Genomic DNA, 18,465 nt, shown 5'->3' on the forward strand with positions numbered 1-18,465 from the left:
ACACAAAACCTTACTTCAAATGGAATAAAAAGCTGACAAACTATTGAGAAAACACACAATAAAGCTTTTTATTGCTTCATTATGTTGTAATGGTCATAACTGTGAAGCACACTAAATGAAGCTTAAAATTTCTGTCTGGCACTTGGGTCAAATCATCAATAATAGCCTCTTTTTGAGCACTCATAGCCTTTTCTCAGTTTCCGTGCATCCTTGTATATACCGAAGTAACCGTGCAGGGTGTTCTTGGTCACGAGACACCTTCTGCAAATGTGGGTGTGGGTTGCCTTCATTCAGGCCATTAACTTCGTGAGCCATGCCGAGATCGGAGAGCGATGGCAATCTGAACACAGCGATTGAGATCCCTCTGAATTGCACAAAAGGCTCAGGTGACTGTTTTCAGCGGCTACATCAGCATTCAATGTAGACATCGCCGATAGATGCTGCGTCGGCGATTCGCCACTGAAGCTTTTGGACATAAACATGAAGAAAAACTTAACGAGAAGCTAATACACATGGCTCTATGGAAATTAAACAGGACTGGTGCTTCAGAGCATAAAAGTCAAGAAAAAGCAACAAACTGGAATGTCTCAATGAGGTTGTGCTGCATTTTCATTTTTGATGCCTGCCTTAGCAATGGCAACCCAAAAGGGCAAGGAAATGGTCTGTAGTTAAGATTTTTGTAAGTCTACAAGTAAAGTACTAAGTCAGATCACTCGAAAAAATTATGAAGATTTGTTGGTGTCATAGTGATGTCCATGCTACGCGGGAAAGCAGTAGCTTCGCAAATGTGAAAATGGGCAAGTTCCTATTGTGCAGGGAGCATTTGTTTTTACGCATTGCAGCTAGCACCTGTATCTTTTTTTTTTTTTTACTGCCTCCTTTAGGCTTGCGAAGCAATGGTGGTCAGGTCAGGGAGCTGCAGAAACCTCATCATACTTGATTATTGCATTCAATCAGCTTTTCTGTGCAAGCAAGGTGGTCTAATGTGTGTTCAACTGGTGCTGGAGCCTCCACGTGCTTTGTTCAGTTCCTTTACAATGCTGCACAGTAATGTGAAATGTTGTACAATATTGTGCAATAATGAATAAGGGCACTTGCACAGGTGGGGTTCAAAATGTAAGAGATTAGACTGCTAGTCAAGCTTCGGTCAAAGGTCGGTCTGAAATTGACTGCGTGCTCTTGGAAGAGTGAAAACCTCCCACGACAGGAATGATTGCTTGTAACAATTTGTACATACACTGTCAAAGCAATACAAAATAAAAAAAAACCCACGGTGGGTAAAATAAAGTTGCACATGATATTAATCTAACACAATTATCAAAATTACATGCACTCATGACCATCTACCATTGTTTGAGACATTGTTAAAACAGCCTATACGTCGGATCGGAAAATAGACAACCCGAGAGAAGCTTCTGTGTCTTCACCGCTGCTGTCATTTAAAATTTATGTTGCAGAGTCAACCAAAACACAAATTTTGCGTAGTTTTATGGAAGAAGTGCTAGGAGCACTGGAGGCTAGTTCCGACAATTTGATTGATTTCTATATAAGCAAGGTAACGAAAGAGTTAAAGAAACCATAGCTCATGGTTTGCCTATTCCAACAACACAATATCACCTTCAGGCACCAATTCTGTTCATCAAAAGTTTATATTCACCACATTGTTTACAAGGTCAGAATCTTGAAAAACATACAGCTCCAGAAGGAACGAAGAATTTTCAATTCTTCAGCAAGTTTTATCAAGCTTACAGAATGTGGACTCCAGGCAAGAACTCGACAGGAATGTCAGATAAGAAAACATCAACTAAGCATTTCATCTGTACCATATTTCAAAAGCACCTGTCCAGCCACTTGAAATATATGCCTGATGTGAAACATTGTGAAAAACAATGAAAGAAGTGAACCCACTATGTGACGACACACTGACACCGAGAGCAAAACACCCAGCCATCAGCTTTCGAACTCGTCTCACTAAAACACTTCACACATATTCAAACTTACTTACAGTGTCTCAAGATGTATGTGAGACATTTCCGTCACTGCTTTTGCTTTTTATGCACTATACTCCATCGCGTAAGTCATTTGCAGCGCTTCCGCAGGTATGAGGCATACACAGGCAATATCCTTGCGCAGTGGAATATAGTTTCGGGTGCAGCTGTCTGCTTAAAGGCAATGGGTAAGGTAGAATTAAAAAAAAAAAAAAAAATTTTTTTTCTTTGCAATGTGGGAAGTGTTCTCTGCACATTTTTCATATTCGCGCTTTTCTTAGAAAATCTTATTTCAGGCTGAAAAATACTTTTTCCAAAAGCAAGTCATGAGCGAACACGCCCACTTTTCGAATGTGCTCCATGCTTACCGTTAATTTTTCTAAAAAACTTCTGGCACGAAAACCAAAACACTTGTCTGGAATCAGCTATATATGAGAAATTGGCTGGCAACTATTGGATAGCTGATTTTCAACACTGTGCATGCGTTTGTGCTTTGGAGCGCGTCTGTTCGAACGCTTTTCGTTCCTAGCTGCATTCCTTGCAACATTGGACGCGCTTCTTTCATTCAGTGATGGTAATATTGCATGTGCCAACATTCTGAAGTTATCGCAACACAGTCAATTGGCTGAAAGAAGTGGACCACATTCGACGATACATTGCGGAGCGAGCTGCACCACAGCTCACAAAAGAGGCAACGCAAGCAAGATGACAGGCTGAAAAGTGATAAAATGACTTTGACAATGATTAACAAGCTGGTGGATACTAAAGATAACTTGAAACTGTGTTTGCGGCAAAAAATGTTTCTTTTTCGGCTGTTTTCTTACTTTAACCTCAATTATCTCAAAACCAAGATTTTTATTACATAGGTACCATTATTTCTTGTGTCTTCCAGGATAACCAGTTGATTTTTTCCCCCTGTCATCTGTATAAGCGTAAACAACTAGTCTGCTAGAATTGAAAATATGCACCTAACGATTTTTGCATTACAAATTTTGAAATATGCAAATAATGCCAGAATTTAGATACTAGTGGGAACAATTTCACCAAATTGGTAATTTTAGTCCGATTTTATTGTCTAGTACAGTTAAAAGAGAGCAAAATTTGGAAGAAAATGATATATGCATCATGCGGATACTTCTTTCAGTTACTGAGAAAATGGTTCCTCAACATGGTCCTGCCCTTTCCTGCCCGTGCACAAACAGCTGGATAAATGGCTTTTCCTGCATTATTTCTTTGTGTAGACCTCTGAACTAAACTCCATCGTCAAAGAATGAAAATATTTACTTTGTTATGTTCAAAATGAACCCACACATATGTGTGGGCTGGGCTTTTATTAGTATGACTTCCAGTACAATAAAAGAAGTGAGTGCATGCGAATTTGCACCTCCTAAACTCTAGTAGGAAAAGTTTTAAAGCAATTCCTATCGCTTGTCAGACAGAGGTAGACGTCGCACTTTGTACAGCGCGTGCGACTCCCAGTCTGGGTCGTCGTAGTCACTGATGCATTCAATATCGGAAGATTCAAACATGTTCAAAATTTCTTCCATGTCATCTTCATTTTCTGGATTGAAGACCCCTGCAGAACACATTTTCAAACAATACTAGCAAGCACCAACATTGCTCTTTGTAAAAAAAAAAAAAAAAAAAAAAAAAAAAAAAAAAAAAAAACCGTCAAAGCGATAATGCCTTGGCTTCGATGCCTGCTTTCAAGAGCTACCATGCAGCTTGCGTTCCTAGTCACATCTGCCCAACCCACACGTATGTGTGGGTGGCACTTCGCAAAACCCTCGCTAATTGTTTACAGATATATTCTTTGATGAATCAGGAGGCACATTTTAAAATTGCATTGCCTTCCAAGCGCAAATTATCAGTATTATCTGCCACTTACGTGTCGGTACCAGCGGCCACTTGCTCCGGCTCGGATGAGCCATGTTGAAAATGCAGCGGTGGTCCCCCCGGAGGCTCGTTTGCGAACTAGCCAGATTGGTTAATTAGGGGAAACCCCCACAAATGTGATGGTTGGTCTGGAATGTGTGTGGGGTGTACAAAGTAGCCAGAATACATTTTTTTTGTGTACCCACACGTTTGTGTGGGCAGGGCAGGAATCCCTGCCCTGCCCTGGGATTGGAGACTTTCGTTTCTGCTTGGTACATCATATAGCAATACGTGACATGTTAGGGCCTTTGCGCATGCACGTCTAATACAGTGAATTCAGCAGCCACTGAGCAGACAACGCGGTGCGGATAAAAACACCTCGAGGGGTATTTGGAACCTCCTATTGGCTAAGGAGTCCTGCAGCTTCGACAGTGCTGCAAATGAATGGTGAGATGGAGTGTAGCTTGGCGTACACAATTGTGCACGCAGCACCTGAAGGGGCTATATATGCCTGCTTTAGTGGTTTGCAAAAAAGCAATGGATATAGCTTTCACTGTCTGGAAAAATGGTGGCGAGTTACCTGCACATGTCACTCTCTTTAGCGAAGAACTGCCTCTTCAAACAGTCTATGTTGCGCAGCTGTTCTGCAACGTGTGTAGAATTCGGTTGCTTTTGGAGAGCCTTCCGCAGGTATTTAGCAGCACTATCAAATTCACCAGTCATCTTGAGCCCTACACCAACTCGATAGAGAGCACGAGCATCGTCAGGATGGCTCAGCAGTGCTCGCTTCCCATATGTAATAGCTGCCTCTGCTTTGCCTGTCTTGATGAAACACAGCGAGACATTGTTGTAAAGCATGAGCAGCACTCCAGAACGTTCATTGTCTTCCGCCTCATTGCTTGTCCGTGCATCTTCCAAGGCTCTTATAGCAGACATGTAGCTCCTGATTGCGTGGTGATGTTCACCCTGCTCAAAGAAGGTGTTGCCAATTCGCCTTTTGGCAATACACCTCTGAAACAAGAGGGAAAAGAGAGTAATATACTAAAAATGAAACAACCATCAACAAAAACAAACTAGAAACCAATTTCATACCTTTTTCTTAAACATTGCATAGTTCCAAGTGCGTTGATATTTAATGTTATACTACATACTCGTATGTACTATCGTGAGTAACATGAGCGGGAACACACGAACGCGTGGAAAATAGCCTTGAAACCGAGTTAGAGCGATACGCGGATGGCGCTGTCGAAAACAGGGGAAATTCCAGCCCACTAGCACCTCTTCCGATAATTGTTGGCACTCCCACCACGCCTGCGTTTGTCAAAAATGACAGTTTACGGCGTTTCACTGGCCGCTGACAGCCTATAAGACTTATGTGCCGCAGTGACTTATAGCGAGTGATTTTTTTTTTCATGCTTTATTTTTTGTTCTTCGTGCAACCGTATGACAGAACTTTTTTTATCTTGGCTCGTATTTTAAACAATTTTTTTTTTTATATCAATCGACGCGACGAGTTGCTTACTGATTAAAACAGTGCTACTTTGGCCGAGCTTCGGTGCACAATGTTACCAGTAACCGCAATACCGAACAGTTATCACTAGAGACCGGATTTTAGGCAAATGCCTTTTTTGTTCCTTGCGCTCCAATCGCCCCACTTTGATATATGACCATGAATTAGAGGTTACGAAGGGCTTCTATAGTGTTTTTATAGTGCCTATAAATGCCTATACATACCTATTTTCAATATCGGCGCCTATATTAGCCCTATTTAGCCTCAAGTTTCGCTTTCGAGTGCAGTTATAGACCGTTATTCATGTTACCGGGCAACATTGACTGTGCGGAACTCTATGGGGTTCAACCTAGTCATTTAGTTCAACCAACTCCCGGAAAACAACTGCTAGCAGCATTGAAATGGGACGCGCCGGCCAGCATACGCCGCCGAGCTGACATGCGCGAGCAGTTGGCGAATGCTGAAACCACGGAGAGCCGTCAGGGGAAAGGAGTGAAGAACAAAAGAAGAAAGAAAAATGTGATGTGCACGTGGCTTTTGTTTCGTTTGTAATTTACTTTTTAAGGTGTTCACCACCGTCGGGCGTTCCTTCTCAGCATACGAGATCATTCTCAGTGACAAGAGGCACAATTTTGAATCCAAAAATCTGGAGATGGTGGTAGTTTGCTATTGTTTCCACAATCTTCACAGTGATTCTTAGACCACGTTCCGCGTGCTCTCCAAACAGATTTCTTCAAACATGTGCACATCAAATGGGCGGAAGGGTATTTGGCAGTGTTGGGACGCCTTGCCTGTACAATTCAGATAATGTCATTGTATACGAGAAAATTGCCAAGAGTTGTACCTAACAGTCCTCATGTAAGAACGTGCTAATTTCTTAATAAATCGTAGTCTCTGTTGCATTTGTTATTTGTCTGTTTTTGTTGTGTCTTATTTTAATTGCGTCCGGCAGACATAAAGTATCGATTTTTTAAATCAGTATTCCAAGCTTTCAAGTATTCTTTTTCATGCCTGTTACACTATATGCGGCGCCACTCAAGTACAGTGGCCATTGAACATGAATATGAGCAGTGTGCTTATTGAATTAAGCCAATTGATCTTCATTAGTTCAGCAGTGTTATGGGACAATTGCACGGCTATGTTCAACTGTTGGCACCTTTGTGCCATCATAGACAATAACATTTCTTGTATTCCTATCGTAGATATAGGCCGCGCACGTCTTCGTTTGAAATTATTTGTATTTATGTAAAATTTTATTTTGCCTATATTTACGACGTTGGAGGCCTAAAACATTGTTTTGCCTGCTTATTTTTGGCGCCTAAAACGCGCTTTTTTAATGCCTAATGATCCAGCCTCTAGTTATCACTGTGCACTGGCGAAGTGAAGTTTCGCACTTTGTGTAAACAGACCCATGGTGGGACTACGAACAGTTATTAGAACAGTGTCCCCTTTCCACTTTGTTTCCGACGGCGGCCGCCGCGTATCGCCCATAGCAGGGTTCAAGGCTATTTGACAAGCGCTCCTGTGTTCTCATACTGCTCGCAATAGTACACACATTAACTTGAGAATTTTGAGAGGGAGGATTAGACCCGCAACTCTGCCTATGCCACTGCTGCAATATGCACGAATGTGTACTTCGATATTTGTCTCTTCTCCGATACACCTAATAATGTAAAATTGGTTCCAGTTATACAGTGTTCAAGTTGAAACCATGCAAGCCTTTTATGTATAACTATGCCGTTATGACTTTTCAAACAGCCATGAAAATTAACACATGTAAATTAGGGGAACTTAACTGAAATCTCTGAGGATCCCTATTCAATAAACATGAGCCCAAATGTGCTCTGAAGATTTTTCTGGAATTTTTTTCCTACTGAAGCAATGGCACGGGAAATGTGGACTGGCACAGGGTGCTTCAGAGGTGCAGCCTTTTCAACGTAATATTGTGGCCGCACTTCTCTAAGCATTCTCAGGTAGTATGAATGCCCAATAACCCCATAAAAATAACATGAACAAGTTTTGCAAAACTATTCTGACTAGCTGATACTAAGGCAATGAATGCACATCACATGCACACAAACTCTGAGAAAAGTTGTGTAGTAGAATCTCACAGACATGACAACTGTTGATACAAATTTTAGTAAGGGCCACAGTTTATTGTACACTCCAGGCTATAATGCCTTAAGTTAAATGGGTCAGGTTTTGGAATAATGCACTGCACTGGTCTATGCTGGGCAACATGAACAGGTAAACTATGAATGGGGACAAATGGTGCTGTGAGGCATAGCCTCTTCATGTTGCTGTGCATACATCTTGCCTAATGTTAAAAGCTTTTCAGACATTTGGAAGAGGCCAGTAACAGTTTACACAGAATAGCGCTGTGACAAACAGCAGCTAAATTAGAGGGCACCATCCATTGTCAACACAGCACCTAAATGTTGCCAAACATTTCTGTCTGTAGATTGCCCTTTAACACCTTTTGGGCTCCGTTATTGGGCTCTGTTATTGTACTCTGATCAATGCAGTCTTCATGAATCAGTGAAGCCGGCAAGTTCCTGCTTTGCACATGCACACTATGCCTTGTGCTCTGAGAAGGCTTCAACGCAGCACATGGCACATGCACGTCATTCAAGGACTCTTTAAAGTTGCACATGTATAAACCGGTTTTGTTATCCAAAGTGGGAGCTCAAACACAAACCTCATGGCTCCAAGGGTGAAAAGCTGCCACATTAAAATTCAGTGATGATTCAGCAGGTACAATTCTACAAACAGTATATATTAGCTTCCCTTAGTATGAGAGGTACCAGAAGCAACACAAACGTACGGCTACATTCAAGAACACATGCTGCAAATTGCTTTTGAGCTGCAACAAAAATTTATGCAACTTCCGATTTCAGGTCAAATATGTTTGTTGCAAAAGAGTGAAGGCATAAAATGTGCCCCATTCACTCAAATACTTACTTCGAGAAGTTCGGTGAAAGGCATGCGTCGCTCGTCTCCATCCTGCATGAAGCTCTTCAGCTCAAGTTCATCCTTGGCACTCACTATAAACTGCAGCTCCACTTCGTACAGGATGGTAGCATTAGCTGGAATGCGTGGTGGACAGCCCATACGACCAAACGCATACTGTGGCGCCACAAGAAATCGTGCAATCTCCCCCTTTCGCATGGTTGCCACTGCTAGGGAGAGCCCAGGTATGATCATGTCATCCAGCCTGCAAACAATTTTCCCAAGAAGCACTTTTCAGATGTATTCCCAATTGATCGCTTTCAGAGATATCAGTTGCAGAGTGGACCAACAGGCTAAACGGTGGAAGATGCCATGAAACACACCTTTCAGGCAGGTGGACTTTATTGGAATTAGTAATATTCTAAGCCCACGAATAGAATGGGCTACAGAATTGTGATAACCTCAAAGAACACTTGCCACTCATGGCAGAGACTTTGTCTATAGCAGTGTAACGGATGATAGAGTGTAGAAGAAATGCTGGCCACACAACACGTTCAGCAAGTTTTGCTACAGTTTCAAATTACAAGTTCTCAATCTCAAATAATGTTTAAAAATTGACAATCACTTCACACATGTTGTGACATTACTTTAGGAAGGCCAGAACCACAAAATTGTCATGGGTACATTATTTCGCTCTTCTGCCTGTGACCATTTTTCACCAGACTATCACTGTTATCAAGCTATCATTCAGCAGAAGATGTACTGACTGTATCCCAACATTCAACATTGTCGCGGATTCTATAATGAGTCTTGTCTAATCAGATTGCATGAAGTGGGTATTGTTTGGTACTATTCATGGATGCTGCACCTGCATTCCTTCTCTTCGGAATAACTCTGCATATGCTTCATTGTAGCATTGTTTCATCTATTGTCTAATAGTGACGCCATCAGCCACGACTATTCGAACTAAAGAAACAATCTCCTTTTTTTTTTTTTTCACTTTGTTACTGCTGCAGATGACGCCTATTTTTGCATAGTCAGACAATAACTGGCCCACAAGGCTGCCTTTTTTAACTTCATTCTCACAATTGACAGCCATGTATGTTCCAGTGAGTCCCAAGTATGCTTCATGTGTCATAATGTGCAATGCAATGACAAAGGTGCTAACAATATGAAATTAGGATGTGAACATTGCTTTATACTAATATTAAAAAATATCTTTATTTTAAACTATTCAAAAGGTACTCAGCATTTGATTCAATTCGATTCTGGCACAACTCGATTCGGCCTCGAAAATTACTACTTACTCACCCCTACTGTTCGCTGTGCCATCTGGTGCCAAATGGCAGCTGTACAGTGCCTGAAGCAAGACATTATAATGCATAAAAAATTGTGTTGCAAAGTAATCAATTGAGAATATGGTTCTTCAGCCTACTGCTAAGCAAAGAGGCAAGTACCTTAGAACTATACAAAATAGCCCTGCACTCAAACAGCTTTGTTACAGTGTACAGTGCTCAAGGAATGAAACGCATCAATTTAAGGCTAACTAATGCACATACTTTCATTTTTACCGTCTGCAGTTCGTGTGACATCAGCATAATTGTGGTTCATACACTTAGCCCGCACCACCTTTAGTGACCAGATTCTTGGCAACATGACTCAATTGCACACTACAATCAATTAAGCATGCACAATCGACAAGGGTACAAAAGAAACTCATGACATGTCGCATGCAATATGAGCTGCAATAAAGTGCATAAGTTCAAAAGGGCTTAAGACTGCACAGCAGCACTGACATAAGAAAAAGTGGTGTAATAAATAACAGCAATTTTAACGGTGTTTAGTTCTCCAATTATTTTATGTCAGCCCCGCTGTGCAACCTTGGGGCCCTTTTGAACATGAAGCACCATGTTGCTCTTATTGCACGCGACTGTACATTTCAGTTTTTTTTCTTCTCTTTCTTCACGATTCCCCTGATTTATTTGTGGTTTCCTTGACAAAAAATTAGTTGCAAGTAAGTACTTGTGTCCATGTGTTCCTTTCTTTAGTGCCCTTGTCGATTGTGCACGCTGAAATCTACAATAGAAATCTACAAGAATAGTCGAACTCGTTCATAACGAACCTTCAGCAAAAAGTGGTCATTGTATAAATAGTTCGTTATAGTATGTGAACAGGCCCTTCAAAACGTGCAAAAGTTATCGACACTGAAGCTGGCATCGGCAGTTACGATTCGAAACCACTCTGGTTATAAAATTGAATTTTCATCTTAATTTTTGTTCCCAGATTTTTCCCACATCTAGCTGCAAATTTCCATTAAAAATGTCATTTGAAAAACGAAATGTGGCGTCATAGCTTTTTAAAAACGTCGCCTGGCTGGTACAGATCCCATGCCATTTCGAAACTACGAGCGCAGCTGACGCCACTTTTTCTTCTAGAACTTGCAATATATTTTACTATCAGCGGGGCACAAGTGGATTGTGCATATGATAACGAAGCGTTCTAGTTGGCTGGAAGCTCAAACGACTGCGGCATGCCAGCATCTGGCAAAGGTCTTGCCGGTACAGCTGCAGCCACATGCGCGCTGAGAGCAGCGAAGTTACGTTTTCTATGTCACTTCAGCTGAAAGAGTATGAAATTCTAAAGGTAAAACACCATCGTGAACCTGAACTCTCAATAACAGCCTAGTAACCGCCAACTCTTTGCAACTTTGCGTGGCAGTGGCGCGTCGTGGTGAGTTCATGCCGACTCGGACCCTGTGAATATTGACAGCTACGATAAGATAGCAACACGTGAGCAAACGTTGGTCTAAGTTGTCCAAATAGGTGTAGTCTATGAGTTTCCACGCGGTGCCACACAGAGAACTGCGCAAAATCGAGAGTGCCACCGTCATGGCCTCCGAGATTGCATCGGCGTGCGCGTACCAGCTATCTCGGACGCCATAGCCGCAGTACTGCCTCGCCCCAAAGCATGCTGGAGAAATGCCTTGAAAGCATAATGACCGTAGCACGGTTGAAAGCTAGCGACTTTCATCGTGGTTTCCGAAATCCTCGTGCGACGTTTGCTCATCTTGCTGGTTGTATCTTCATTGCGGTAGGTCTGAAGCAGGGGGCGCGCTACACCGTGTGCCTAGTTCGGTTGGGCTTCCATGCTGCTGAACTTCGCGTTCGCCCTCCTTTTACCGTGACCGGGTTTGAAGTGTTTGTTGTAACAGTACAACGCTTTTAAAGATGTTTGTTATATCTGGATGCAGTTTCTATAGGCGAGGTCAGAAAACCGTAAGTGCAATGAAATGTGGTCATCATAACTGATAATTCGTTACATCTGAGATCATTATAAGTGGGTTCGACTGTATGTGAAATCAACTGACTGAACACAGCATTGGTTTATGTAGACCACCACAAACCTAGCCGTGTTTGCAGTAAGTTGCATGCTGTGCTAACATTCTATTGAGGAGTGTAAAAATTTTTTTTTCTTGCCGAGCTTCGGTATTGACTGCAAAGTTCCTGGCTAAATGTTTTTGGCCAACACTGAATGAGAGGCAGCAAGCATCACTTTTTGGTTTAGAGCAGGAATACAGGACGAGGAAGAAGTTAAGCACACGACTTGCTTTCTTTTGAAAGCATGGTCAGAGAACACAGACTGAAGCAAGATCTCTGGCTGCAGTGGTGTCAAACATGTGATGTAAAGCAAATGAAATGTACACCTATGCGTCACATACTTAAACTGTGTGTACAAATTTCTAACGAAGCCATTGGTAGCTTAGGGTGAAGCCCACTTCCAGTTTTCTGCCTGGTGTTTCCTTCCTATTGCTGAAAAAGTTTCAGCAATAATTTTTTTCTTTGATCATGCTTATTCTTGAAGTCTTTTGCACATTTAGATAGAAAATAAGCATTTTTTTTTCAGGTATTTATATGTGTTGTCATTAAAGGGTTAAAAATAAAAAGGTATGCCACCAATGTCATGTATGTTTGAAATTCCACATGCCTTATGTTTCTCTACCCTACATCCACCGCAGACTTGTGGTGTTTGCTTCACATCAATGGAAAGGACACCCCAGCATCAGGAACAGACTATTCAGGCTAGCAGCATTTCCAAGAGGAACTGCAACAGCCCATTTTACCACGCATGTGATAACACGAACAAACTTTTTCAGAGACAAAATTTTTGGCATTTGTTTCAGTCACAACCAACTATGCTTGTCAGTTGTGTTTTCTAGTCTCTTCAAAGGTTAATCAACAATGTCTAAGCAAGGACTACATACAAGCAGCGAAAAGCACGGCCCCGTAGCCGGGTGGAATCGAATGGTTCATCAGCCATCTCCAGGTAGGCATTATAGTGGAAACATACACCACTGCCTGGTGGCACCACCGGACCTGCACCTGGCCGCATTACCTGCAGGAGTATTGCTGCTTTACGGAAACATTCAGAAATAACATCCATTCACAGCCAGAAAGCTCATCTCTAAATTTCATGTGTGAGATATACTATAACTGAATAAGGTTGTGCGATGATATATTCAACAGCAAAAGTGTGCTGAAATGCAAATAAGACAAGCTCAATGTTCACTGACAAAGAATAGCACGATAAAGAAGGAATGAGGAACAAACACGACACGAGTGCTTGTGGCTACTTTGGGCAAACATTTCTCTCATAGGCCGAACAATTAGAGCACCTTTGTTTACCTCCAACAGATTCATTGAGCAACCTGCTGATAATACAAATAAGACAGAGTCCATAGCCCTTCCAGTTTGTCTAGCCAATGAGATGACAATGACAATGCTGACCGCATGCTAGGCTATCGTCATAACTTCTAGTATGCTCTTCCTTTCAAGTTGCTACACTACAACACGCTCGTCGAAACAGAACTTCTATGTCGGTTTCATTTTCTAATACACTTCTTACTACAATGAAACTTGTCCAGAATAACACCACCAGAGTTATTGAAAATAACAATAACCACAAAGCTAGTGTCACAATGATGAAAAGTGCCCTTGAGCTGGCCTCGCTTGCATCACACCATAAACATTGTAAACATTACTTCACAAGATGTATTATCATATCCCACAGCTCTGCTTTGATACAAAATACCTACTTATATTTCTCACTCATCGATCACAGTAATGAAGTCATAATAAACATGTCACACAAAGACTTGCCTGTGCTCATTTATCCCACAGACTTCGTAGGACTAGAATCACCTTCCCAGATCAATCATTTCCATGCAAGACGTTCATCTTAGCGCATTATTAGATAATATAGTATAATTAAGAATTTTCTATTATTAGTACTGTACTTCTGAATTGTACCGCTCCCCTCTATAATGCCTCTATGCCTTGAGGGAACAAATGAAGTAAGCCTTAACCATTTACACTAAGCAAGAATTTTGAATTACACCTTTCAAAAGTAGGAAGTAAACACACAACTGGACAATGTCCATAAAGCACAGGAGGACAGAGAGCGGAACGCAGACTCTGACCTGGATGTGCCACATACCGGCTGGAAATTAATGGCATATTTGGGTGGTCGTGTTAGCGGGCTCTGGTAACGCTACGAAGGTGATGTAAAACAGTTACAAGCGTTACCGTTCGCATAAACGGGTTCCTCTGATGATAATATAGCAGGATCATCACTTCCATACCCGGTTATTGTCATAATACAGCTTTAACATTGTTTTTCACCACTTTTGTAGCACGGCCAGAGCGCTCCGAAACGACCACTCGAATATGCCATAAATGTCATCAAGAGCTAAAAAATAAAGAATTTTACAGAAAGCTGTGATAACTGTATGTTAATGGACATTGATGATTCATGCTGGTCATAAGTATTTTTTCTTATTTTGCAAAAATAATTATTTGCTCAAGTTTAATTGGCTAACTTTTAATTACTTCACTTAATTGATAAAGCATCAATGGAAAAGTTGTGGAGGATGTCGAGAAATGACTGATGAAGGCATTTAACCCTTTCACTTCTCACCAGCTATATATGTGTGACAAGTATGTGGGAAGCATTATTTCCACCATAGGTATATATCACCATCTCACAAACTTTTTGCAATTTTTCATTTGCGCGAGTAACTGCTTCAGAAGGTGCATAAAAGCTTTGAAAATATTTTCTTAGCAAAAAAAAAAGTAATTTCTTCCTAATTTGCTGCGAGTGTTTTGTTGTGAAAATATGCCAGCACTGCAGCATGAAGGCAGCAGACAAGGAGATGCGGTACATTTGCCTAGGCTGCGCTGTGCCATTTCGTGCAGACCATGTTTCGGGAAAATGACAAAAAGTGAATAACAGTGTTTCTTCTGTCTCCCCCCCCCCCCCCCTCTTTTTTTTGAGACACAGAAAGGCATCCCAACTGTTCAGTACTTTCAGGAGCAATTATGACAAAAAGCTTCTTTTTTTTTTTCTTGGGTGCACCTATAGGGCAGCGAGATGAATACTTCCCACCTAAGTGCTTTTGTTGTTTTACTAAAAAAACTCTGAAGTGTGTGTGTATATATATATATATAAGAAACATCCACGACCATGTCTCGGGGCATAGGCGGAACGTTCTCATTTTCCCGGGGGGGGGGGCTGAGGCCCGACCAGCTTTCCAAAATCTACCCAGAATATATATACACCCTCTGCTACCAATTTTCTATTTCTAGCTTTATGGCGAAAGCCATTATATCGACACTTCAGGCAAATTGTCGCGGTTGTCGTCGCCGTGACGTTCCGCATTAAATCCAAAAGCCATGTACATGAGCGACCCATATCTGTGGGTGCGGGAAAATGCACGTAACAGTGAGCCGAAAAGGATGGTGGCTTGATGGGCATTATTTCCCACGCGCTCAATATTCAGGTTAGTTGTAGGTCACGTAATCAAACACGGATGGTAAGGAGAGAATGCTTCTTCCTATCTAGCCCTGCCGTAGCTGTGAATTACTGTGCGCGGCTGACGCTTATGCCGCGTGCGGTAATCATTGGTGGGTGCAATGATAAGGGGGGCAGGGATGGCTGCTAACTTCATGCGCGCTGTCTTCCTTGCCGGGCTGTCTTTCCGCGCCCCTAGTGTTGAAGAGACAGAAGGTCATTGCAGACCACTGACAGAAACCGTCTGTGGTGGACATAAAAATAGGCAGATAATGATGAATCTAATTTTCGGAGGTACGGTGAATCGCGCGGCTGTACGAACCGTTCGCCTCCGCTGCCGGCGTTCTTCATAATGCTTGCATTGTGAAAGCGAGTGCTCAAGGTCATCGGATCAGTGAGATGTTTACAGGTTTACATGGCCCCTGCATTACACTATGCTTCCTATTTTAATTTTAGGTGAATGTTTACTGCAATTTATATGGCCAATATAACTAACGTATATACTCATAAGGGCCGCAATTTTCTGTCGCAATTTTGACGGGCCTTTCATGGGACCGGGCCATTTGACCTAATTTTTCCAACTATGAGTATGAAAGCCGCCGTAAACCTCTGCGATCGCCTCCTCTCAACATCCAGTAGCGACGCGCGAAAGTACGCTGAGCGCGACAATTCGCTGTTGAGCCCGATAAGAATCATCGCACGGAACGCGATTCGGCTTCTCGGTTGGATGTGGTTTTTTTTTAATATTGGCGGTCAAGTTGGGGGTGCGGCACGAACACGGGTGTGATCCTTACACGGCTTTACACGGTAAGAATCTTCTTTCGTATAACTGTCTTCTACTTCACTATCACTAATACTGCTTCGCCTTCCCGGCCAAACTGCACCCTTTTTTTATTTTTTTTAGTACTTTGAGTCCCAGTATAAGCGCTGCTGCGCATGACTTCTAGACTTCTATTTATTCTGATTTTGAGTGAATCCGGCTAGGCATCATTTCGGTTACTGAGTGAATTCTATATACAAGGTGTTTCAGCGAACAGTTTCCAAAATTTTTAAAGGTGGCCTGTGGCAGATAGTACAATTCTAGTTCATGAGCTCGTCTACTCGAAGAGGCGCGCATTACTTGCACAAAAAATTGAAATGCATAATTGACTAATGAACAAAATTAACCAATTAAGTTTTTAGCTAATTACCTTATGGCCCATATTGCAATTTACAAATTCTAGCCGTGGAGTGCGGATCCACTTTGAACTAAATCTCAGGCTGACACCAGTGTCACGGCCGCTGGATTAAAAAAGGTGCGGCCCGTTGCGTGGCGTCAAAACGGCATCTCGGGCCTAGTTCTCCTCACGCCCGCTCTGGCACCACTGCTCGGGTACAGCCATTCACGGCGAAGCGTTTCCACAGCCACGTTTGTACGGGCGACAGCGACTCTAATCAGGCCGTAAATAACACATTTTACAGTTGCCCATTACAGGTGGAATATTGATGTCCTTATTAGAAGTGCCGATTACCCCACATATGTCAAAAGTCTACCCTAGGAGTGCCAATCTTTTGTATAGTGAGCCTCAATGCTCTCCATGAAGGCTACCCGCTCGACTCACCTGAAATGAAAAGAAGTGTTCTATTATGAATAATCTGGAGTGGATTTACGTGTTTCTTCAAGACGACTTCAAGACGATGGATCGCGTTTACTTACAAGATGATGAATGCGAAGGTATCGCTCAGCGAAAACAGTCCACATACATTTTTACATAAATAAAGGTGCAGCCTGCTGCGTCATGTCGCCGCCAGTGGGTGAGCGCGTCTCCGCTGAGTTAGGGAGCCTACATGCAACCGTCGCTTGCATGTAGGCTCCCTAAGTTGACAGTTGCGGTCGCTGTTTTTCCTGGACTCGAAAAAAAAAAAAAAAAAAGTTTCCTCGGCTGCGCGTTATTTTTTTGCATGTACTACGGATTACCGAGAAACAGTCAGGACCGCAGTCGGAAGCAAAAGCCTAATCTTCGTATTCTCTTTATAATCATTCATAGTGAAATGTAATGCGACCTGTTGCGTGGCTTCCACATGCTTCCATTCCCTGACGGCCCTTGGCGAGTAATATTCTTCAGCCATGCTTTCCGATGCTGTACATCACAGGCGAATTCGTGGTGCTTCACAGTAGCGTCTCTTCTCGCCGAGTTGCACAGCGGCACACAAGAGCTTCGTGGCATCACACCGCTTGAAAAAACTGCCACACACGCGCACACCAAAGAACCGTACTCAAGCACAAGAAACATAAGGCAAGCTGCTCACACACACGATCACACAAAAAAAGCACACGAGAATGCGCACGAAAAAGCACACGAACACGCATAAATCCTGAGGGAACCACATTGTAGCACGAACCGGCGTCTGCCTTGCGTACCGTAGCAGTGGCGTCCTCACCAAAAACAGCGGCCGCAACTGTCCACTCAGCCGAGACGTGCTTGCCCATTGACGGCGACGCGACGCAGCAGGCCGCGACTTTTTTTTTTTTTATCCAGCGGCCGTGCCAGTGTCGAGATATTAATTCTCTAACTATGCGGAGAAATACATTGGCGTGCCAGTCACTTTCTCAACAAAACGTTGTTTTATGCATCAAAGCACAAAAGTATGAAAAGAACAAATTATGGCATTTCACGTGTCAAAACCACGATCTGATTATGAGGCACGCCGTAGTGGAGGACTCTGGAATAATTTATACCACCTGGGGTTCTTTAAAGTGCACCTAAATCTAAGTATATGGGTCTTTGAGCATTTCGCCCCATCGAAATGCAGCCGCCGTGGCCGTGATTTGATCCCGCGACCTCATGCTTAGCAGTCCAACACCATAGCCACTAAACAACCACGGCAGGTGAGCGCAAAAGTAACTGGAACGCCAATACATTTCTCCGCAATGTTCGGGAATTAATATCTCAAAACTGGTGCCATCCTGAGAATTACCCCCCCCCCCCCCCCCCCCGGAGATCTGTAGGGGGGGCTGGAGCCCCGGAGCCCCCCCATAGTCGGTGCCTATGTCTCAGGAGAAAACCGCTTAAGTGGACCCTCCTCCCTTCAAGCACGAAAAATTTGCCCATGAAAAGATTAAACCAATCTATGTCTTGTAGCTACCCGTTCCCAGTGCAATAAGCTAAATGTGTATTTGACGAGGTTTGCATTGACAGCTTAACAATTAGATAGGTTCTTTAAATTTTATCTAATTAACTGAAATTATGATTTTTGCAAAATGGAAAAAATACTCATGAATAGCTTGTACAACGGCCATCAACAAACTCTGATTGC

At 42.6% G+C, this 18,465-nt stretch overlaps 1 protein-coding gene across 2 annotated transcripts in view; it reads right to left on the reverse strand.

The window, feature by feature from the left end:
• Window positions 1-18,465, reverse strand: part of LOC119435928 (inactive peptidyl-prolyl cis-trans isomerase FKBP6) — a 38,043-nt gene that overhangs the window by 3,252 nt on the left and 16,326 nt on the right. For both annotated transcript variants that reach the window (XM_037702629.2, XM_049660902.1), the window contains exons 4-6: window positions 12,584-12,714; window positions 8,335-8,587; window positions 4,444-4,874 (exon numbers count right to left, since the gene is read on the reverse strand). In XM_037702629.2, the coding sequence (XP_037558557.1) occupies window positions 4,444-4,874; window positions 8,335-8,587; window positions 12,584-12,714 (815 nt within the window). The remainder of the gene's footprint in view (window positions 1-4,443; window positions 4,875-8,334; window positions 8,588-12,583; window positions 12,715-18,465) is intronic.

Source organism: Dermacentor silvarum, chromosome 1 (genome assembly GCF_013339745.2).
Source record: "Dermacentor silvarum isolate Dsil-2018 chromosome 1, BIME_Dsil_1.4, whole genome shotgun sequence".
Classification (NCBI taxonomy): Eukaryota; Metazoa; Arthropoda; class Arachnida; order Ixodida; family Ixodidae; genus Dermacentor; species Dermacentor silvarum.